This window comes from Cucurbita pepo, chromosome 17 (genome assembly GCF_057944985.1).
Source record: "Cucurbita pepo subsp. pepo isolate OVF chromosome 17, ASM5794498v1, whole genome shotgun sequence".
Lineage (NCBI taxonomy): Eukaryota > Viridiplantae > Streptophyta > Magnoliopsida > Cucurbitales > Cucurbitaceae > Cucurbita > Cucurbita pepo.
The window spans coordinates 12874650-12897957 of record NC_141814.1 but is presented as its reverse complement, the minus strand read 5'-3'; the positions used below and the strand labels follow the sequence as shown (position 1 = coordinate 12897957).

The following is a 23308-nucleotide window of genomic DNA, read 5'->3' as shown; positions in this document are numbered from 1 at the left end:
GTCATTTAGAGTCTATGCTCTTGCCCTGTTGCTCTATCTTCCCGTATACGATGACTAAGTCATTGAATCACGGAAATGACTTGTTACGGAGAGTGAGAGTAGATGTAGAATTCTTCACAGTCGATATTCAAATCATCGTCCAGGTCCATTGCAATCTTCGGTGCCATGTCATTTAGAGTCTATGCTCTTGCCCTGTTGCTCTATCATCCCGTATACGATGACTAAGTCATTGAATCACGAAAATGACTTGTTACGGAGAGTGAGAGTAGATGTAGAATTCTTCACAGTCGATATTCAAATCATCGTCCAGGTCCATTGCAATCTTTGGTGCCATGTCATTTAGAGTCTGTGCTTTTGCCCTGTTGCTCTATCTTCCCGTATACGACAACTAGGTCAGTAAATCACGAAAACGACTTGTTACGGAGAGTGAGAGTAGATGTAGAATTCTTCACAGTCGACATTCGAATCATCGTCCAGGTCCATTGCGATCTTCAGTGCCATATCGGTTGGAGTTTGTGCTATTGCCCTGTTGCTCTATCTTCCCATGTACGATGACTAGGTCAGTAAATCACGGAAACGACTTATTACGGATAGTGAAAGTAGCTTTCGTAGTTGACCTTAGGAGAATCTTTAACCCATTTTAATTTTGAGGAATCGAGAATGCCCCTGAACCTCGTTTAGCTAACAGGGATAAATTTCTTACTGCTCTTTCTTTATTTAAATGAGGATTCTCGAGCGGAACAATTTTTTTTAGGGTTTCGAGTTAAATAAATCTCGAGAGCCATCGAAGAACAACGATAAACTAAACAATTAGGGTCGAATCTTAAAAGTTTTAATGAATTAATTAAAAAAGGAAACGAATCAAATTGAAAACTTTTGTTTATCCTCAAATTTTTGTGTGTGGTTGCTTCAAGTTCTTGAGATCCACAAAAAAGCGAAACGAAATGGCCCATCGATCCATCAACCATTCACATAAACATTCCGCGCCCCCTTCACCGCTTTCTGCCGCAACTTTTCCATCAATCCCATAACCTTTTTTTGCCCTTTTGCGACGGAATCTTATTCTCCGTGGCGCCATTTAAGCGCCATTCTCTTTTCCCATAGCGATCTCTCAACAAGATAAGAAGACCCTTGTGTACTTTGGTGGGCTGAGAGCTCATGAAGCAATCAGGATCTTATTAGTTTCTTAGAATTTCTCTTACACAAGCCCTTACACTCACTTAGTTCATTCAATTTTCATTGTTTCCCCTTTTAGGGCTTGTTTTTTTTTTTTTTTTTTTTTGTTTCTAAGGTGATTTCTGTATCTGGACGCATTGTCTTACCTATTCTTCTTTGATTTGTCGCTTTGTTTTCATAGATATAGCAATATTTAGTCGTTGCCCCAGTAGTGGTGTTCATTTGATGAGTTGGGTATCCTGTTCGTGCGACGAGTCTTTCCTTCTACCCCTGATCTGATCTGAGTGTGGATAGTTTTTGGAGTTGGGTTTATTGATTTTCCCTTTGTTTGGGATTTGGTGAAGATTTCTTGGCGGCAATGGACGCTTCCGGTGAAGAACTTTCAGATTTGGAGGTTGAGAATGAAGCGAATCATTGCGGGTTTGAGGAAGAACCTGAAACTATTGCTATAATGGATGCCGTGAAAGTTTTGTTGCAGGGTTTAGGGGAAGATATCAACCGAGAGGGCATCAGAAAGACCCCTTTCCGTGTGGCCAAGGCTCTTAGAGAAGGAACAAGAGGTGAGAATTGCCTTATTTCATAGCCTTCGTTTTAGTAGTGCAAAGCCTCTGAGAGGCATTAGTTTATTGAGAATTGTGAGTTTTGTCTGTTGTTTATGAGTTTGTATTGGAACTATCCATTTTGAAAAGTCTTTTAGTTCTTTAGGACAAAGAGTCTATCAAACTGGCTTAAAATTGAAGTCTTATGCCAAATTTGAAGAATAGAATTCAATGGATTACTGCTACAAACTTGAAATTTCACAATTTTGATGATGATATTGACTGGGTTTGTTGTATTTGTGCATAGAAGGATATGAATTCCAGGGTTTTTCTTGATGTATAGTTTGTTTCAGAACACATTCTGAGATTAGGTGTAACAGCCGGGCTTCCCTTCAAGATTTTAAAACACGTCCTTTAGGGAGAGGTTTCCACACCCTTATAAGAAATGTTTCATTCCCCTATCTAACCAATGTGGGATCTCACAATTCACCACCCCCTTCTGGGCCAGCGAGACGCTGATACTCGTTCCCTTCTCCAATCAATGTGGGACTCCCCAATCCACCTCCTTCGAGGCTCAGTGTCCTTGCGGACACACCACTTTGTGTCCACCCCCCTTTGGAGCTTGGCCTCCTCGCTGGCACATTGCTTAGTGTCTAGCTCTTTTACTGTTTGTAACGGCCCAAGCCCACTGTTAACAGATATTGTCCTTTTTTTGGGTTTTCCCTTCTGGGCTTCCCTTCTAGATTTTATAATGCGTCCTTTAGGGAGAGGTTTCCATGCCCTTATAAGAGATGTTTCGTTCTTCTCTTCAATTAACGTGTGATCTCACATTAGGAAAGTTTGAGATATCGGTTTTGAGAATTATCCTTATTTTGTCTCATTTTTACTGCATTGAATTTGTTCATGCTATGCACGACTTGGCATATATCACCTGGATGGAGTTTTGGTTCTAAAGGACTCGTGAAATCGGATAATTGTTGTAATGAAAATTTTCATCTCTTCATTCATATACTTCACTGCAATTTGTATAACTGAATACAAATTTATTTCAGGCTACCGACAAACAGCGAAGGACATCATTCAAAGTGCTTTGTTTCCTGAAGCTGGACTACATAATAGTGTTGGTCAGGCTGGAGGTGCAGGTGGGATTGTGATTGTTCGAGATCTCGACTTCTTCTCGTACTGTGAGTCATGCTTGCTTCCATTTCAAGTGAAATGTCATGTGGGTTACGTTCCATCTGGTCAGCGAGTTGTAGGGTTGAGCAAGCTCTCTCGAGTAGCAGACGTGTTTGCGAAGCGACTTCAAAAGCCTCAGCGTCTGGCTGATCAAATTTGTTCAGCTCTACACCATGCTATCAAGCCAGGAGGTGTTGCTGTTGTACTGAATTGTATGCACATCCATTTTCCCAGCTTGGAGTCGGTCTTTCTCGATTCGAAATCCTCGGGATGGATCAAGTTGCATGTTCAATCTGGTTCGGGAGCTTTTGAAAGCCAAGATGCTGATGCCTGGATGGACTTCTTCAGCCTTTTAAAACTTAGAGGCTCAGATCTGAGAAAAGCTTGTGCATCAAATGCTCAAGTTTGGTGCCCATCTCATTTTCCTTGTGCTTCTAAATTCTCGACCAAAATTGAATCGATTAACCCGAGAATGACCTCTGCTGTGACGTCGATTTTGAAGTCATTAGGTGAAGACCCATCAAGAAAAGAGCTTCTTGGAACACCTGGTCACTTTGTGAACTGGCTAATGAACTTCCAAAACTGTAATGTTGATATGAAGACGGATATGAAAAAGCTCAATGGCTTTGCTAATGGTAGAACTCATCTTGAACACGAGAACGGTAACCTCTCCGACAAACAGATTCAATCAGAGATGAATTTCTTGTTCTGGTCTCAATGTGAGCACCATTTACTCCCCTTTTACGGCGTCGTGCACATAGGATTCTTACGAGCTGATGGGCTCGCTCCCTTTGAGAAATCACTTCTAAACTCGGTAATACTTTTTTATGGTTTGAAGCTTCAAGTTCAGGAGAGAATGACCAGACAGATAGCAGAGACAGTTTCATCATTAGTAGGAGCAGACGTGATAGTCGTTGTCGAGGCAAGTCATACCTGTATGATCTCAAGAGGAATCGAGAAGTTCGGTAGCACGACAGCTACAATCGCTACACTCGGTTGGTTTTCATCCAACGCAGCTGCAAGAGCCATGTTCTTGCAGAGCATTCCAAAAACTACCATTGGTGAACTGTAAGTTCAAGCTTATGACTTCCTCTTTTCATTTTTCGGGAGGTTTTTACTCGATGCCGTTGCACCGATATTGGCACGGCTTCTTCCCGATACCTTTTTGCAATAAACTCTTGGGTCGTGCCGAAAGCATTTAGAAGTTCTACTCAAATTGATTAGTAGCAGCATACACATTTGGTTGGAAGGAAGATATATATTTTGTGGGTCATCATCCCATTCATAGCCTATTGTAGTTGTTTTACAAAGGAATCCAAAAGGGATACCATTTATACTCTGTTTTGTTGGTTAGGAGGCCAGGAGTGATAGCATTTTACCAGTTTCCATGGCCAATTTTGGTGCAATTTCTTATCTAAGATGTATCTCAATAAAACCTATATGTATTCCAAACCACAATTTGCCTATCTCTTTCCCCTCTTGGGGTCAAGTTCTGATTTCTAGACAGGGAAATGTTGTGTTTTGGACTGTAGTAGTTCGTCATCGACTTCAATGGCATCGTTATCTTTGACTTTATTGAGACATATCTGGTGTGTTCGAAGACTCTGAAGATACCCTTTCTATGCTATCGAGACAATAATAACACTCATCTTTCTGACCGAAGAATTTGTTGGAGTCCACCGTAGTGAGGAGTTGAAGTATGCCAGCGGTCTAGGCTACACAGTGCTCCCGAGCTCAGGCTACCTCTTTCAACACTCTTGGGGTCAAGTTCTTTCTAGAAAGGGAAATGTTCTCTTTTGGATTGTAATAGTCTATCATCGACTTCGATAGCATCTTTATCTTTGGCTCTATTGAGGCATATCTGGTGTGTCTGGAGATTCTGGAGATACCCTTTCTACCCTATCGAGACAGTAATAACACTTATCTTTCTAATCGAAGAATTTGTTTGAGTCCACCATAGCGGGGAGTTGAAGTATGCGAGAGGTCTAGGCTACACAGTGCTCTCGAGCTCAGGCTACCTCTTTCAAAGAAAGGAAAGACCATTCAAGAATTTTGTTAGCTCATGAGTTATGAATTTTAAGAAGTGCCTAAGGTCGTTGATTCCAGTCTTTTCTTGTGAGATTTTCTTCTTTCTATCAAAAATTTAAATATCGGGTTTGAACCAAACAAATTATCAATCGATGACCATTTTAAAGTGTTTCTTTTTTTGTTTGCACCAGATTCTGGCTACAATCATTCAAAAATGCATGAACCCCGAGATTTTCATAAAAGAAAAGAGCAAACCCTAAATAGAACAATAGAACGAGCCGGGCATGCAAGGAAAGTAGTTTATTATTTTATTATTTTCATTCTAATTATATGAATCAAATAAACTTGTTTCCTTCTAAAGCAAATGGATTAGCCTATATTATGAATCATTTGCAGATGAATCAAAAATCATATACTCAGGGACTTCAAGAACCAAACCCAAATCAAGGGACAAGCAATATGAGCTCAACCTATGAGAAAAAGAGGCATCTGAAAGCAGCAGCCTTCTTGCTTGGGCTGCTGGCTTCGGCACTGACTCAGCCATTGGCAATGGCAATCGGCATTGTGCCCATCCAAAAGTGGCGTGTTCATGTGGTTAATAGGCTGAATAATGCGACTTTGTTTGTGCATTGTAAGTCTAAAGATGACGATTTGGGATTCCATAATCTAGTTGGTGTTGGCTCTGAGTTTCAATGGAGTTTCAAGAACAACCTTTGGGCAACAACGTTGTTTTGGTGCTTACTAAGAAAGCCGAATGCTTACGTGTCTTTTGAAGCGTTTTGGATTGAGAAGACACATATTTGGCTCAATTATAGGTGTCATGGTGGAAACTGCATTTGGACTGCTAGAGAGGATGGAGTATATTTGAGAAACAATCCCGATAGTGTTGATGAGCGTGTTCATAAGTGGAAGGTAAAGTCTATTTGATTTGTTAAAGTTGTCCCGTGATACAACAATTTCGTGCGTAGTTCTTATGTCGGTATACTTTTTATATATGAGACAACCCCCGAGCATTGAGGTATATTACCTTCGATCAACCCTATCATGCATGTTGTTGAACGCAAGAAAAAAAAAAGTTTTAGTTTTTATGACTCAAATATATTTGATCTTAATTATACTTCTATTAACGTTGTTTTGTCGTTTGAGTTTACCAACGACCATAACTTCTTGTTTATACGTTGATTGTAGGACTTCTCATAATCCGTTTTACCGACAACCATAACTCAAGAATATCGCCCGACTATAAACAAGTCTACAAAAGTGTGTTCAAACAAGCTTCAAAACCTTTGTCTTGGCGTTCGTTTGGTTCATGAAGTTTATCGTCGTCGAATTATAAAGCGGACTTAATCTTCATCTCCATTTGCTTCCCTTATAAAAACTATATATATTTCCACAAATTTATACATCTTCTACGTTCATTCTTTTAAGATTTTGTGTTCATAAGAACTTACATGAAAAAGATTCAGTACATACAGGACTTGTAAACATTAAAATATGATGGACAAAAAAAAAAAAAGGATAATCTCTAGTAGTTAATAATACATTTAGAAATACATAATTCACAACTATCATGCTGTATGATTCAATAACATGCCACACAATTCACAAGCCAAGAATAGCTTAAAGGACATCGTGTTCACCTACGGCTCCACGACGATTTTACCAGTGGCATGGCCATCCATGCTTTTTGCCCAAGCATCCTCAGCATTGCTGAGAGGATACCGTGAATCGATCACGGTCTTCAGCTTCCGTTCCTTGATCAAATTCACAAGATAGCACAGATTCTCACTCTTGAAAGACATCAACAATGGTACCAGCTGCTTCTTGGAGAAGGTAAGTTTCTTAAAGGCAGAAGATATCATGGTAGAAGGGTTTGGAGTAATGTCTATTACTTTACCATTAGGACTCAAGTTTGGTTCAAATACAGACCATGGGATCCCTGTTGCACAATGAACCACTGCATCATACTTCTTACCTGATGGGCTCTTCAAGGCTGCCCCTTCTGGAGTTTTGTAGTCAATAACCTCGTCTGCTCCCAAGCTTTTCACAAACTCGATATTACGGGCACCGCAAGTAGCTGTCACATGTGTGTTTCCCAACTTTGCTAGCTGAACAGCGTAATGTCCAACACCGCCAGATGCAGCAGTGATGAGAATGTTTGCTTGAGGGCCACTTCCATCAAGTTTGATCCCAGCAGCTTGGGTGAGAGCCTGGTGAGCTGTCAAAGCTGCGACAGGTAGAGAAGCACCATCAGCTGCTGTTACTTCGGGAGGCCTATAAACTGTCTTCGACTCCTTTCCTACAGCATATTCAGCTAGTCCACCTCCAGTCTATCATTGTAATATAAAATTTTCGTAAGATGAACACTTCCAATAAAATGAATCAACAAAATATCATAGGATTCAAAATTGGTTCAAGTTTAATCGAATAGTAAGGTTGTTCTGACCCAATTGTTTCACAATTCAACAGTTCAGTTCAGAATGAAGCTAATAGATCTCCTATTAAATGTGTGTATTGGCATAGGCGCAAGAGAAAGGAGGATGAGGAAAAATAAGTCGTTATGAGTTAGTTCATAGGGTGGGACCCGAAACATATTGAGTTTGAATTGTGCTGTGGAGATATATAATTTGTAAGAGAGACTTGGAGGGGTACTTTTCTGGTTAGATTGTCTGAGAGAATTGTATTTGGGAGAGAAGGGAAGCTCTCTAAACCTTTCACTCAGATCTTCCCTCGACTCAGTACCTCTATTGATAAATAAATTCCTATTCTTATCAATATTGGTATCCGAGCAAGTTTGTGACTGGGAATGCCTACTTGAACGGAATCTCGAACAGAGACTATGGAAGGAAGAATGAATGAGTTGCGGAGCTTGATAGCAAAGGAGGTGGGTTCAACCCGTGAGACTATTAAGACACGGATGATGAATGAGCAGTGGCAAGAGCCTGACTGAGGCAATAAGGGAATGGAGGAGGTGTTTGTGCAGTTCGAAGGGATGAGGCAAACGGAGGAAATAGCCCTAGTGGGAAAGAAAGGGGTAAGAGACCCGGCAAAGGTGATGTTAGATTTAGGAAGGAATAGCAGAGAATTGAACCTGAGCAAACCGTTGGCACCAATGTTTGATCTTCGACTGAGTAAATTGGAGATTCTGGTCTTTGAAGGTGAAAATTCATATGGGTGGATCCAATTCAAAAGTCATTTTGTGGTTAACAAATTGGCTGAATCAGAAAAACATGAAGTTGCAGTGTTGTGCTAGAATGGTATAGCCTTGAAATGGCATCAACAGGAGGTGTCGACAACCAATCAGAACCTGGAAAGAATTTTGACGACATGTTCTTCAATGGTTTTAGCCAACGAATCAAGGTACGTTACAAGAACAATTTTTGCCTTTGTGGCAGGATATATGACGATGGAGGAATATTGTGATAAGCTTGAGGAATATTACGGGTCATTGGTGTTGCTAGATGACGATACCCTAGAAGAGAAGTTCAATGATGGGCTGAATGAAGATATAGAAGTGGAAATGAGGATAATTTACCTGTCGGGCTGACATTGCAAATGGAAATGGCCCAGAAGATTGAAGACAAGTTATTGCATCAGAAGGGGAAAGGGGATTCAAATTGATTAGGGTCTACAGATACCGTTCCAGTCGTTGCCCCTGCCTCATTTATGTTGGGTTTCACATTAAATTCTTTGGATTGAAGGAATTAGGAAAGAATCAACCGGACTGTACAAGAGGCTAACGGAATCGAAGTTGCAGAGTAGGAAGGAGAAAGTCATGATTTTATTTAATCAATTACCAACATGTTCCTTGTTCAGTCGGACAAAATTAACCGTACAAAAGGTGAATGATGACTTACAGCATGGCTACCAAAAGTTACAACTTTGTCCCCAGCTTTTAAGCTTTTGACTCCTGCTCCAACCTCTATGACTTCTCCAGCAATATCAGTACCTATTTCAAATTTGTAAGGGAAATGAAGTAACAAAGAGAAGACAAATCAACTGTATTTGTTTCCTAAAGAAAAATTGCAGGAATAAACAAAATCAGGAGTAAACAGATAGAACTTCCAGGAAGTCTTAAAGCTAAATTTAAGATACCAGGTCCATTGCCAAGGTTAAAAACAAATTTAGTTGAGAAGATTCTATTGCATTCTGCATCTATCTTGAAGTCGTATTTTATTTATAACAAAAATAAACATGAAAGCATGTTTTTGAAGAACAGAACAATTGTCTACTCAAAAAATTAGTTTCTACAGACTGTCCAAGCCTAGATATAGATTTTAGAAAGGAAAAAAAAAAAAAAAGTGTGTTCTTGTAATTGTTTTTAGAACTACCAACTACCATCAGTGGTCAAGAAGAGTTATGGAGAAGATAAAGGACTTAAAGAAAATAGTTTCAACTCATGGTGGTCACCTTCCTAGAATTTATTATCCTACAAGTTATATTGGAAACCAAACGTACTAGCATCAAGTGGTGGTCCCACAAGAATAGTCAAGGTGTGAGCAAGCTGGCTTGGACACTGGCGGATATAAAAAAAAAAACAGAGGAAAAGTTACTTGTAATATCAAAAAGATTTAAGAGTTCGGCAAGTCTTAATTGCTCTATGTCAGATGGTAACTGCTGCATATTCCAAGTTTGGTCAATCAGATTCATCAGCAAAATATTTGGTGCGTTAATATTTTTTTAAGGATGGAATTATCAATAGGCACACTAATCAAACGTACACAGTCTTGATTCCTAAAAAAGCAGGGCCTTAGATAGCATCAGAAGCCTATATAAATTAATCTCCAAGATCATTCTCGCAAAGATTGAGATTGGTACTTGATGTTGATTAAACTACCTATTTCAATAAAGGGGCGGCCAACTATGCAGCAGATTATTGATTGAATAAACTAGGTCGGATAATAAACTTCACTTGGTTAGGAGAACTCTTTTTTTTTTTAGTAGCTGATCCTTTTAAGTATTTTGCTGATTCAAATTTAATTGAAGCGTTTAAGGTAGAGAGAAACTCATCCCTAATTTAAGAATGACACAGTTGAGAGCTTTGTTCAGGTGAGATGGACACGTTGAAAAAAAATATATCCCCAATATTCTGTAAGTTTTTGCAGGAATTTGGGGGGGATAAAACCAATATTCTTCTTGTTTTATAATAAATAGAGATTTATCAGCAGAGTAGCCAACAGTCTGGGGAGAGGAAAACCCCCACCCAACAACCCACAAAAGAATGCCCTTCCAATCTAAAATAACCTTCAGAAAACTATAGTTATAAAAAATAAATAAATAAATAATCCGTGGTTTGAGCATCGCTGCACACAATATCAATATTCATAATACTTCTAGTCCGTAATAACAATTTTAGACACATTTTTAATCCATGTAGAAAACCTGGTGGAAAAGGTCAACAACATATTTAATGTTTTGGAAGTTTTTTCCAAAAAGTTTAGGCATAGAATTGATAATCATAAAGTTTTCTGGCAGATATACTAGTTTCAGGCACATTTTTAGTACAATTCAAAGCAACAAGAGGAAACTTATAAAAGGACCTAATTCTTTCACCATCAAATTAAATTGGAAGTTCTACATCCATGTTGGTGATTCGATCTTCTACAAACCCTAATAATCAGATGGCCTTGATTTAGTGGGAGGGTTTGCCTCCAAAAGAAGTGTTAGCATGGGTGAAGATACATCTCTCTTATTTTTCTTCTTTTCTCCTTGAAGACGAGGTGACTTTAGGGGATAGAGGTATTGATAGAAAGAATCCAATCTAGTTCACTTGTACTGAGAAAAAATCATGTGAGCCGAAGTAGTATGAAGATTATTGCTAGGCATTAGTTAGCTAACAAGTCTATAAGTCATCCTTGTGCTTACATTTCTGTATTAGAGTACATTTTTTATTAACTAACAAGCCTATGAAGATTTTTTAATTTTATATATGTATAATTTAAGGATGATATTCAAATTTTGAAATCCCACCCGCTCACTTCCGACTTTACCAACCCATGCCTAAACTTATTTCACTTAATACGTCATACTTCAAGCTTTTAGAGCAAGAATTCAGGTCATACATTCATAACATCAACCATAAGTAAGTGAAGTACCAGGAATATGAGGGAACTTGCGAGGAAGAAAGGGACGTATCAGTCCCTTCTGAATTTTCCAATCAATTGGATTCAAACTAACTGCTTCCACTTTTACCAAAACCTCATCAGAGTTGGGTCTAGGAACGGGAACTGTCACATGCTGCAGGAAGATAAAGACACATCAAGCAAAATTCCAGTTTACCATTGGTTTCTTATCTAAGAAAATTAAAATATAAGAGAAGTTCCAGCATATTATCATAAAAGAAATAGACTCACTGCTGTTAAAGAACTTAAAATGGAATCAACACCTTCCTAATCCTAGCCCAAGTTCTTCAACTAATCAAAGGGTTGTTCGTAACCAGTTTTAACCATTTTGGGGTTTCCAAAACATTAATGAAGAAGCATAAGCTACTAGTGACTAAAAATCATAGCCAAAAAGCATGTTTATTAGGGAAAATGAGTGTTGCAGTCATGGTGTAATTACTTCGGCGATTCCCCGTTGACTTAAGCCATGCCTTCATCCATCGATATATCCAAAATTACATTCATATTCCTAAAAAAACGAGTCAAAACCAAAAGATTTAAACACCCGATCAGCAGTCGATGTATTCAACCGCATATATTAAGCCGAAGACCGGAGTATTTCAATTTTCAATTGAGTTCAATGGCCTGGTTTGAATTACTAGCTGCAACTTGAAATTACTAGTCAACGAATAATGCAAACAATCAAAAACAACTAAAAAAGAGAAGAAATTACATAGCTTCATCGGAAAGAATCGTCCCTCGATAAAGTACCAATTACTAAATTTCATTTGGAATTCCATGAGGTAGAGAGGGAAACCGAAGAAAAAAAATCATTCAGAAAAAGATTTAAACGGACTAGCAATCAATAGAAGCAGCAACAACAACAACATACATAAATCTAAACTAATTTGAAATCAAATAAGCAAGTAATAGGAGCGAAACAGAAGGAAGGATTAACCTTGAGAGCAGCTGATCCACCGCCATAGGCTTCATACAGAACCGCATTCATTAGCTTCGAAGCCATGGCCACCGCAACCGACAATCGAAGGTTCTTGATTTTGCGTTTACGCCGCTATACAAAGTGCTAGAACTATAGAATTTGATAAGATTTTATTTTCATCCATTCACCGATTTGCTAATTTGTTTTTCCCAAACCATTTCAAAAAAAATTAATTTAAATATATTTTTAAACTTTAAAAAATATTTAATAAATATCTTATTTTCAATTTTAGACCACTTTAATTTTTAATAAAATTAAAATATTGATGTATAAAATAATTATTTATTTAAGGTCTACCATTCAATTCTAATATATTTTTTTAATGCATTCAAAATACTTTAAAAATAAATAATAGAAAAAACAATTATGAAATTAAATAAGCGTATAATATAATATAATATATATATATATATATATATATATATATATATATATATATCCTATTTTAAATGAGAAAAATAGTGTTATTTTCCCGGTAAAATTAAATTTATTTGGGTTAATCGAGTTGAATTTAACCGAATCTTTTGAACAATTTTACCTACAATTCTCGAGTGAAATGACCTAAGATACGTGTTAATTACCAAATAGCTCAAAAGTTTTCGTTACTGAGTTATAGTAAATTTAATCATATCAACGTTATTTTAATATACACACCTGGTACAAGCCAAGCCCCTTCGATTCGGTAACAAGAGTCGGTTATAGAATAGTCTTTTGGTCAGCTTTTCCATTCTTTTAGACTTTCTGGCCGGTAGGCTTTTATAGCAGACCTGTCTTGCTGACAGGGAGGATATGAAAGATCCCTATGTTCCGACTTCCAAAGGCGATCCTAAGGGAAGAAGAATGAAAGGGATAAGGCTGGGACCCCGGGACATTGGCTTCTGCCAACAGTGGAAAAGGGATTGTAGTAATTTCGGTTTTATACGACTTGGAATGGCTCTCTCATATTGAAAAATTCTATCTAGTGGCATTCGATCACAAAATCCATTGACAGTAGAATGAATTTATCAGTTGTGTCATCTAATTTCTTCTTCAACTGATTGAGCCATTTGCAAGTGACTAGCTTGGAATATTCCAGTAGAGAACGAGAAACCCTTGTCATAACCTAAAAAAAAAAAGAAAAACGTAACCGGCTGCTAACCGGACTCCACCTAAAAATTTTAGCATCAAAATCTCGTATATTCTTTATCAAAAAAATATAATGAAGCTTCTGGTTCAAGATTGCTGCGAAATCTACGGAGAGCAAATGGGATAAGAATCTCCCCGTGGTCCAAGTTGATGGATACTAGATTTGTGGTCGAGTCTCGAGCATACTAAATCATTTTGTTTTTTTTTATATGTCTTTTTAACATAACTACGTCTCTCTTATCGACACGGCGAATGAGGAGTCTCGAGCATACCAAATATACATTTAGTTTAGTGTCAGGAAATTAATTAATTAATTTTTTTTTTATCAAACTATAATTATTAAATTATAATTTAATCAATTTTTTAATTAGATAACCTCGGATCCAATTAGAAACAATGACAACTTTGTTGTTGCTTTTTCCTTGTGGATAAGGGTTGTTTTTTACTGTATGCCAGGCTGTAATTAATATAATTAAATAACAAATGTACATTAAAAAATATCTTGGAATCTTTTTTTTATTATTTTTTTTATTTTACCATTAAAATATAGAAAAGCTAAATTATTATAATTCGAAATAAAAAAAAATTAAATTCCAACATGTTTTTTTAATTAAATAATTTTACAAAATAATGGCTGACGTCTTGAGGCTATAAACAATGTTTATATATTTATTACTAATTTTATTTTATTTATCTAAATAAAATAGAACAATAATATTTATTATAATTAATTAATTAAAAAAAAAACCAATCATTTATGAGATACTTTAAATATCCAATTTTATTTAAAATCAGATATTTTAATGATTTAGTCAAAATGGAGAGAAATAAGGGCAGCCAATATAAAATATCTATATTTCTACATAAAAATAGAACTGAGTGTGAAAAGTCAAAAAACCCATTGAAGGAGTTAATTAGATGTGTATTTTGTAAGGACAAATTGGGAACACGAAAATCAATAATATCTCGAATGGGTGATACGTATACCACACGTGTGGGGCCATACTCCAAGCCGATAAGATGAGATGATAACGATAAGTCGATAAGCCGATAAGCCGATAAGCCGATAAGCCGATAAGTCCTTTCACCAAACGCATTTTCTTTATTTAATTATTTATTTATTTCTTCAATAAAAATGAAAATAATAATAAAAGGAAAAAGAAAAAGATCTTCCGCCTTCCGCGGTCGCTTCAATTATTAGTTATTAAATAAAAAAGAAAAGAAGAAAAATCGGATAAGGAAGCGGAATTCAGTTGAAAATTGAAGTGCGCGTCTATAAAAGCACCCCATGCACCCTTCCGTATTGTAACTTTTCTCTATCTTCACTCCCATTCTCAGCCCTATCCATTTTACTCGCTCTCTGTTCTTCCTCTCTGAACTTATCCTCTCTCCTTTTTTTGCAGAGCTTCAAGATTCCTGTTGAATGGACCATTGTCTCTCTTTCCATAAATCCTTCCCTCTCAAATCTTTTCCTTCTTCGATTCCTAAATCCAAGCCGCATCCCTTTTCCTCTTCAGATTTCTCCATCAGGTCCAGGTTCAGGTCCAGGACCAAGCCGAACTCCTTGCTCGTTCTTGCAAGTGCTGGAGCTAGTCACTGCGAGTTCGGTAGTTTGAATACTCCTTTGGACCCGAGGTCGTCGGCCGGGAAACATCTCAGTAGAGTTTTGCAGAACTATAGGCAGTTGTTCCATGTTTCCGTTGAGGATGAGTTGAAGCGCTTGGCTCATGATCGTGATGCTGCTCTTAATCGTATGGTTCTCGCCTCTGACTCCGATGAAGCCTTGCTGCATAGGTTTGTGTTTTTCGCCTTTCGGATTTTTGGATTTTTTGTTTTTGTATCTGAGTTGGACTTGTTTTGAATTTGAATGGTTCGGATCGTGTGTTTTACGATATGACTGAAAAATCTTCCTGGATTGAGGATGTCTGTTTCGTTATTGGATTGAATACGATCTCGATATATAGCCTTTTTTTTTTTTTTTTTTTGAATTGGTAAATTCTTTAAAGTAATTTCTCAAATATTTGGCCTACTAATATGTTAGTATGAATTTCATCATCATCCAGCATTTTTTTTTATTTTCTTAACATTATAGCCACTTAACTGTATGGATTTTGATTTATTACCGAGTTCTGGAAGAGTGTGGAAATAAGAGTCGAGATATTTTCCTTTGTTCACCTGATCTTTTGAGATGTAGGAGCAGTTGTTGATTCGTCACGTCTGGTAGTTTGTATGCAATTTTATCTCACTTTTTTCATCTATGATTAGAATATTCTGTATGGTTTGGTCAGATTCCTGTAACTGTAGACAACGAGGTTGACGTGATGGAATTAGAATTATACCGTGATTAGATCTTTCAAACTGGTGGTTCCTTTCTGGTACACCCTGTTTGGTTCTAAAGGCCTATCGAGATAACTTGTTTTGTGGTTTCTATTGATGAAAATCATTACGTGAACTGATTGCCACATATTCATGCATAAAGAAAGATGGGGCAGGGGTTGAAAAACAACAAGAGAATGAGATATTTTTTGGCTTAGATAGAAGCAGAGTTTGATAGAGATATCCCTTTCTATGAGGCACAAATCCAACTTACATTTAAACAACTGATGTTTATTCTGCTGCTCATTCAATGAAATTTTCCAGGCTGCTTGAGATGTTCTTTATAAGATGGGGTGGATTATGTTTGTGGAATAAATTATTCATTTATTTGCCCTGAATTTCTTCAGTCCTTTTCTGCTTCACCCAAGACTTTTCTTATTTCTATATCTTTTCATTGCTTAGAACTATTATTACGTGTATTAGGTAGGTTCTATTTTCTTTTGCCATGGAAGGTAAGTAGTATCTGAGCGTTTTAATGAGTTGGATTCATTACTCCATCTTTGGTAATGTCTGCAGTTTTTCCTACTTATCGTTAGGGGTGCCTTATGAGGTTTCAGACTTCCAAGTCAGATGTTGGTAGTTTGTCATTTTATGTTTATAGAAGTATAATTTCAATTTTCGCCTGAACAGAGGAGTTGGTTTATGCATTGAGCTTGGATAGATCATCTGTTTAGTGAAAGCTAAACCCAAACGACACATTCCCTATAAGGGTGTGGAAATCTCTCGTGATCAAACATATTCATCTATTGTATTTGGATGGAAATAGGGGCAAGAAAGCTCTATGGAAAAAAGATGCATATTCATCTATTGTATTTGGATGGAAATAGGGGCAAGAAAGCTCTATGGAAAAAAGATGGTTGAGTCCGTCCTAGTGACAATTCTAGGGGAAGCCCAAAAGGGAAAACAAAGCCCAAAGAGAACAATATCTGCTAGCTTTGGGCGGTTACAATTTTAGTGATCACTAGATTATCTAGATGTACTCACAAATGCATTTGGGTGTGCATTCGAACAGAAACATTGTTCGTTAATGGTCATCTAACATTCATATTGTTTGGTATTTAATTTAAGTTTGTGATGTAGTATTCATTTTTACCGTTGTCATATCTTAATTCCAGGAGGATTGCTCAATTGAAAGAACACGAGTGTCAAGTAGCAGTTCAAGATGTCATGTACATGCTCATTTTCTACAGATTTTCTGAGATCAGAGTTAATTTGGTACCCAAGCTGTCTAGATGTGTTTATAATGGAAGACTAGAAATTTGGCCATGCAAGGACTGGGAACTGGAGTCCATTTATGAGTTAGAGGTCCTGGAGATGATTAAAGAGCACATAACCACAGTGATCGGATTGAGAGCAGATTCGAGTGTCACGGACAATTGGGCTATGACGAACATTAGACAAGCGCATCTGGGGCGTGTTTACGTGGCCTCGATCTTATATGGCTACTTCTTGAAGTCAGCTTTATTGAGGCATCACCTGGAGCAAAAACTAGCCATACCAAACACACACCGTAATGGTACTCAGAAAACGCTCCTTCAGTTCCCTGAGATGTGTCTTTATGGATTTCGAAACCTCCTCTCGGGTCGTCTTAGCGACATGCTATCCGTGCCACAGCCCCAAGTGTTGAACAGCAACCAGGAGACAGAGCCAGAGAAGCTAAAGCGTTTCTTAACAGGGTTCGACTCCGAAGCGTTACAGAGATGTGCAAAGCTGAAATCCAAGGAAGCCTTGAACCTGATCGAAAACCATAGCTGCGCATTGCTCGGAAACGACGAAGCTGGTTTCTTCGAGAGCGATGAGGTGTTTGTGACTTCATTTGCAAGCTTGAAGAGATTGGTTTTGGAGGCAGTTGCTTTTGGTTCGTTCCTTTGGGATGCAGAGGAGTATGTGGACACCATATATAAGCTTAAGGAGAACTAATCAGCCGCCAAATTTCAAGGTATTCGTACATATAATGACACTTTTTGTCTGTATATAGGATGAGTTGCATCTGGCGCATTTTAGCAAAGTTCACCATTTGTATATGCTTCTATATATATAATTTCTTATGAATTTGAGCTCATGAATTCTTCTTAAATATAATCTCGTAGCTTATCTAATCAATCAGGGCGTTCCCGCTCCTAATCTATTTTCAGTCAAGCCTCAACGCCCTAAAATCTTTCTGTCCAAGACTGACTTTGTCTTCATACCGAAAAAGCAACCAACTTGATAAGCCAACAGATCCGACGCATAGCTGCTTTGTGTGTATGCAACCATCAACCCCGCGTAGCATCATTCGACAATTTAGGTAACCCAATGTTTCAACAAGGCTCCTCTTAACGGTTTCTTACATGGTTCATTTTTTGTGCTTAGACCCATTGAAGTTTAGCCGCCCGAAAATGGGGAAAGTGTGAATACCATAAACTAAGGGTCAATCTTATACACATTACTCTAAACGAGTTAAAAATGAGGGAGAATATATGTTTCTTCCGGTTAGCTAAACGGAGTTGAAAACGAGAATTGTATTTCTTATCCCGTCCCTAAACGGAGTTGAAAACGAGAATTGTATTTCTTATCCCGTCCCTAAACGGAGTTGAAAACGAGAATTGTATTTCTTATCCCGTCCCTAAACAGAGTTGAAAACGAGAATTGTATTTCTTATCCCGTCCCTAAACAGAGTTGAAAACGAGAATTGTATTTCTTATCCCGTCCCTAAACAGAGTTGAAAACGAGAATTGTATTTTCCATCCCGTCCCTAAACAGAGTTGAAAACGAGAATTGTATTTTCCATCCCGTCCGTAAACAGAGTTGAAAACGAGAATTGTATTTTTCATCCCGTCCCTAAACAGAGTTGAAAACGAGAATTGTATTTTCCATCCCGTCCGTAAACAGAGTTGAAAACGAGAATTGTATTTTCCATCCCGTCCGTAAACAGAGTTGAAAACGAGAATTGTATTTTCCATCCCGTCCGTAAACAGAGTTGAAAACGAGAATTGTATTTCTTATCCCGTCCCTAAACAGAGTTGAAAATGAGAATTGTTAAAAGGATTATGTTAAAATTAATGCGTTGTTTAATACATTTTTTATTTTTATAAAATGAATATATTAATGGAAAGAAACTGTCGGAGAAACCCAATTTCTGCAAATTCTCACCAATTATCATGAAATTTATAATCACTAAATGAAATATATGATTAATTAATACCGAAAATTTCATTAAATGTTAATTAATTGAGATTAAGTTGCTTTAAATAATATAAAAATAGTAATTAATTATGACAACAAGTTTTAATTTTTGATAGGGACTCCTCCAATGACGCGCTTTTCAATTCCCTGTTCTCATTAAACACCGTCGCTGAGTTGTATCCCACTCTCACTCTCTCTCTCTCTCTCTCTCTCTCCCAAATCTCTCTCTGCTTCTTCTTCTACTGCCCGTCTCTCTCCTTCAGAGAGGAAAATGGCGAACCTGCGGATTGGTGGAAGAGCTGCTAATGGAGATCCTCTTCTTCAGACCTTTCTCAGAAGAATCTCCTCCTCCAGAGTCCTCGTCTCCGCCTTATCCCTTGCATTCTTCATCTTTCTCTCTTTCTCCTTCTTCTCCACCCACTCTTCCGATCTCGCGCCTCCTGTTGTAAGTTCTCCTGTTTAATTCTGTTCTTCCTCATTCTCAATTGATTTGAATTTCTGGTAATCCTTGTGATCTCGTTTTATTGCACTTTTCACTTCTGGTGTTTTAGTTTCGACTCGGTGTTTTGCCTCTAATTATGTATTGTTTTGTGTTTGAGTGTTTGGATCCGGTTTCCTTATATGTTCTTTCTTGAAATTGATGTGTTTTTTTTTCTTTTTTTGTTTCGCGAAGTGTGCATTTCTCGAGTTTGTAATGAAACGTTTGCTTTTTTCGGTTACTAACGTTTGTTTTGGGGTTTATTTTCTCTGGAATTTCGTTGGGGAGTGTTTTGAGTTGTGCTCTGAAGTGAATGTGTTTTGTGTGGTTTGATGAAATTAGGGTTACGATTCTGTTCCTTATCGGATCCATTCGAGAACGAGGCTTCCATTAGCTGTGAAATCGGACCCTCTCAAACCGCGGCTGGATCAGATCCGGAAGCAGGCCGATGACCATCGGGCTTTGCTTCACGCCTATGCCTCTTATGCTCGAAGGCTTAAACTGGAGTACGCGAAGCTTGTTAGGGTGTTTGCAGATCTTTCTCAGAACTATACGGATCTCAATAATAAACCTACTTATCGTAGTCTCTTTGAGCCTGAAACGGCTTCCGTCGATGAGGCTTTGGTTCGTCAGTTTGAGAAAGAGGTAAAAGAGCGTATTAAAGTTACGAGACAAGTGATTGCTGAAGCAAAAGAATCATTTGACAACCAACTCAAGATCCAGAAGTTGAAGGACACGATTTTTGCAGTGAATGAGCTGTTGACAAAAGCCAAGAAACAAGGTGCTTTTTCGAGTTTAATCGCTGCAAAATCTCTTCCAAAAAGCTTGCACTGCATTTCAATGAGGTTGATGGAGGAGAGAATTGCACATCCAGATAAATATTCAGACGTAGGAAAACCAGTACCACCAGAAATAGAGGATCCAAACCTTTACCATTATGCAATATTCTCAGACAATGTAGTTGCTGCATCGGTGGTCGTTAATTCAGCTGTTAAGAATGCTCAAGAACCAAGCAAGCATGTTTTTCATGTTGTTACTGACAAGATGAATCTTGGGGCAATGCAAGTTATGTTCAAACTGAAGGACTATAATGGAGCTCACGTTGAAGTCAAGGCAGTGGAGGATTATAAGTTCTTGAATTCTTCCTATGTTCCAGTGCTTCGTCAGTTAGAGTCTGCAAATTTACAGAGGTTTTACTTTGAGAATAGTGTTGAAAATGCAACGAAGGATACAACAAATATGAAGTTCAGAAATCCCAAATATCTATCAATCTTGAACCATTTGCGGTTTTACTTACCTGAGATGTACCCAAAACTGCACAGAATTCTGTTTTTGGATGATGACATAGTAGTCCAGAAGGACTTGACTGGGTTGTGGAAGATCGATATGGATGGAAAAGTAATCGGCGCGGTGGAGACGTGTTTTGGCTCGTTCCATAGATATGCACAGTACATGAACTTTTCACATCCATTAATCAAGGAGAAGTTTGACCCCAAGGCATGTGCATGGGCTTATGGAATGAACTTCTTCGATTTGGATGCTTGGAGAAGGGAAAAATGCACAGAAGAATATCACTACTGGCAGAATATGGTAAGACTAACTGATTCTCGACTTGTTTTCTGAATGTTCATTTCCTTCATAATAAAATTTTCAGCAAATGTTTGGTCTGTCCCATTTCAAATACCGGACTTACTTTCAAGTTACAATCTTAGTAACAGCTCAAGCTCACCGCTAGCATATATTGTCCTCTTTGGACTTTCCATTCTAGGTTTCTCCTCAAGGTTTTAAAACGTGTCTACTAGGGAGAGGTTTCCATACCCTTCTAAGGAATGCTTCATTCTCCTCACCAACCAATGTGGGATCTCACAATCCATCTCCTTTGGAGGTCCAATGTCCTTACTGACTCAGTGTGTGGCTTAGATACCATTTGTAACAGCCGAACCCTACCGCTAGTAGATATTATCCTCTTTGGGCTTTTCCTTCTAGATTTCCCCTCAAAGTTTTAAAATGCGTCAACTAGGGAGAAGTTTCCATACCCTTATAAGGACATTCCGTTCCCCGCTCCAACCAACGTGGATCTCACAATTTGGTTATCTTTTTCTGGTTTGTTGGACAACTTAGGCATCTATATTCAAGGCAGTGTTTCTTATGGCAACAATACTTAAAGTGATTAGTGACAAATCTTTTTGATGTTTGATTATATACTTTGAATAGTTCTTTCAAGAGCTCTCTCCATTCCAATCAATCACTGGAGCCAAAAGTATGTTCTTTCTCCCATCCGCTCCTTATCTCTAACCTTTTAGTTTTTGTTGCATGCAGAACGAAAATCGGACCTTGTGGAAACTAGGGACATTGCCTCCTGGTTTAATCACCTATTACTCCACAACAAAGCCACTGGACAAGACATGGCACGTCCTCGGCCTCGGCTACAATCCCAGCATCAGCAAAAGCGAGATTGAAAATGCTGCAGTTGTGCACTTCAATGGGAACATGAAGCCATGGCTGGACATTGCCATCACCCAATTTCGGCCATATTGGACCAAGTATGTAGATTATGATTTAGAGTTTGTCCAAGCCTGCAATCTTGGCCTTTAAATTGTCTGATTATGCCTGCCTGTTCATCCATAGAGTGTTATAGGAGGAGAGATCTTGGCTCTGCTTGTCCAAAGGAAAGCATTAACCATTTGTAGCGCCCTATAAAAACCATCATTTTGACTCCCTTCTATTTGTTAAATAGGGATATTTGAGTTTCAAAGTAATTATATATATTTTTTTTTAGGATGATATGAGATCTGTCGGTGGCATTATAGCCAGTCAGCTTCAACGATTAATTTTGGGGGCCTACCTTTGAATATATGGTTAGATCCATCAAGTTTTCCCCCCCTTAAAAAATTGCTTGATTTAATGGATTTTGAATCATGTCGGTGTATTATTGTTAATTATGGAATGCGCCATTGCCATCCAAATCCTGAACCTGAAATGAAAAACTGGTTGGCTGTGCTCGTTCGTTTCTATTATTAAGTCTTCCAAGTCTTTCTCCCGTTGTCTTCTAATAGTTTAGCACACTCTTTGTTGTTACTATGAGATCTTGAAGCACAAGTAGATTATACTCGTTGGTGTCAATTAGGTGGTTTGTGGACTTTTGTTGCTCTGCATGGTACTTTTGGACTAATAGGTTTCATGTTATGTTAATTTGAACTTCGATCTGTTCAATTGCGACCTTATAATGCTATCGCATTCTCGGGCCCAATTGCTGTTTTTGTTTCTGTATTCTTGATTTATCCACTAGTCTAGATAGTTTGATCTTTTGATCCTTGCAATTGTTAAATTTTACTAAAAATAATTATTTCTTTTTTTTTTTTTAATGAAATTGTTAAGTTTGTATTTTGATTGGTTGTAGCCATAATCCATATCAACATCAACCATCTCGAGCCATATGTTATTCGTTATCTATATGAGCAGAAGATGTTGGAACATCGTCTTCTTAAGATCGATGGTGCTATTAATCATTTGTTTGGACAACTTTATTAAAACTTTTTAATTGATTAATCAATTATATAATTATTATTAAATTTATTTATCCATGATGTAATTTTAAAATTCCCAAATCCACGCCTAATAATGAAAGTTCATGCTTTAAAAAAAAGATTATAATTGATTTATTTTTTGCCACGTCACCTCATGTATGACGTAGAAGCCCACGTGTGACAACTCGATGACACGTGGTAAGGTGAACTGCTATTCTCAAGTTAAAAATACACTTAGTTTTACAAATTGTTTCTTTAATAATTAATTATTTGTTATTAATGTTCATAAAAGGATTTTAAATTTTATTAAATTTACCCAAAATAAAGCTTCTATATTGAATAAAAAATTAAAAAAAAATTATTTAAACTTTAAAATATAGCTATCGTTCTTTCTAGTAAAATGAGAGATATGTTAATATCAAAGAGTAACAATTCTGTGAAACAAAAATTAAATAAAATAATATTAATTATTAATTCAGTGCAAGATATTATGTTAATATTAAATCTATATTTTTATCCTATTTAATTTAAAAATACATGGATTTTTAACTTATTTTTATGAAAAAAATTTATTTCTAGGAATTTTCCCAAATATTTATCAATAATTCCAATTCATA

General features: G+C 37.4%; 4 protein-coding genes across 7 annotated transcripts; 3 read left to right on the top strand and 1 right to left on the bottom strand.

Annotated features, from left to right (window-relative positions):
• Positions 1-932: 932 nt before the first annotated feature.
• On the top strand, positions 933-4397 carry LOC111779261 (GTP cyclohydrolase I). Of its 2 annotated transcripts, XM_023659376.2 has the most exons (3): positions 933-1736; positions 2768-3610; positions 3730-4397. In XM_023659376.2, exons 1-3 carry the CDS (start codon positions 1535-1537, stop codon positions 3858-3860), a joined length of 1176 nt encoding a protein of 391 aa, XP_023515144.1. In that variant the 5' UTR covers positions 933-1534; the 3' UTR covers positions 3861-4397. The 2 variants fall into 2 exon arrangements, with proteins under 2 accessions (XP_023515144.1, XP_023515143.1); XM_023659375.2 differs by having other exon boundaries at positions 935-1736; positions 2768-4397.
• Positions 4398-6432: 2035 nt separating this feature from the next.
• Positions 6433-12143, bottom strand: LOC111778628 (chloroplast envelope quinone oxidoreductase homolog). Its single transcript, XM_023658558.2, has 4 exons — positions 11979-12143; positions 11015-11156; positions 8777-8868; positions 6433-7249 (listed from the first exon to the last, which is right to left on the bottom strand). Exons 1-4 carry the CDS (start codon positions 12042-12044, stop codon positions 6560-6562), a joined length of 990 nt encoding a protein of 329 aa, XP_023514326.1. The 5' UTR covers positions 12045-12143; the 3' UTR covers positions 6433-6559.
• A 2308-nt stretch (positions 12144-14451) lies between these two features.
• Positions 14452-18164, top strand: LOC111778397 (UV-B-induced protein At3g17800, chloroplastic). Of its 3 annotated transcripts, none has more exons than XM_023658191.2 (3): positions 14452-14939; positions 16637-17460; positions 17657-18164. In XM_023658191.2, exons 1-2 carry the CDS (start codon positions 14569-14571, stop codon positions 17439-17441), a joined length of 1176 nt encoding a protein of 391 aa, XP_023513959.1. In that variant the 5' UTR covers positions 14452-14568; the 3' UTR covers positions 17442-17460; positions 17657-18164. The 3 variants fall into 3 exon arrangements, with proteins under 3 accessions (XP_023513959.1, XP_023513960.1, XP_023513957.1); XM_023658192.2 differs by having other exon boundaries at positions 17629-18164; XM_023658189.2 differs by lacking the exon at positions 17657-18164 and having other exon boundaries at positions 16637-17583.
• A 677-nt stretch (positions 18165-18841) lies between these two features.
• On the top strand, positions 18842-21948 carry QUA1 (Nucleotide-diphospho-sugar transferases superfamily protein). The gene is made up of 3 exons (XM_023658188.2): positions 18842-19131; positions 19507-20754; positions 21484-21948. Exons 1-3 carry the CDS (start codon positions 18958-18960, stop codon positions 21757-21759), a joined length of 1698 nt encoding a protein of 565 aa, XP_023513956.2. The 5' UTR covers positions 18842-18957; the 3' UTR covers positions 21760-21948.
• Positions 21949-23308: the final 1360 nt, after the last annotated feature.

Bases quoted from the DNA above. Each gene is read 5' to 3' on its own strand.
- LOC111779261 (XM_023659375.2), top strand. From the start codon at position 1,535: ATGGACGCTTCCGGTGAAGAACTTTCAGATTTGGAGGTTGAGAATGAA. The intron at 1,737-2,767 runs GTGAGAATTGCC...AATTTATTTCAG, and splicing joins TCTTAGAGAAGGAACAAGAG to GCTACCGACAAACAGCGAAG.
- LOC111778628 (XM_023658558.2), bottom strand. From the start codon at position 12,044: ATGGCTTCGAAGCTAATGAATGCGGTTCTGTATGAAGCCTATGGCGGT. The intron at 8,869-11,014 runs GTACTTCACTTA...AATTTGAAATAG, and splicing joins CAAGTTCCCTCATATTCCTG to GTACTGATATTGCTGGAGAA. The intron at 7,250-8,776 runs GTAAGTCATCAT...TTACAATGATAG, and splicing joins TAACTTTTGGTAGCCATGCT to ACTGGAGGTGGACTAGCTGA.
- LOC111778397 (XM_023658191.2), top strand. From the start codon at position 14,569: ATGGACCATTGTCTCTCTTTCCATAAATCCTTCCCTCTCAAATCTTTT. The intron at 14,940-16,636 runs GTTTGTGTTTTT...TCTTAATTCCAG, and splicing joins GATGAAGCCTTGCTGCATAG to GAGGATTGCTCAATTGAAAG.
- QUA1 (XM_023658188.2), top strand. From the start codon at position 18,958: ATGGCGAACCTGCGGATTGGTGGAAGAGCTGCTAATGGAGATCCTCTT. The intron at 19,132-19,506 runs GTAAGTTCTCCT...TGATGAAATTAG, and splicing joins CCGATCTCGCGCCTCCTGTT to GGTTACGATTCTGTTCCTTA. The intron at 20,755-21,483 runs GTAAGACTAACT...TGTTGCATGCAG, and splicing joins ATCACTACTGGCAGAATATG to AACGAAAATCGGACCTTGTG.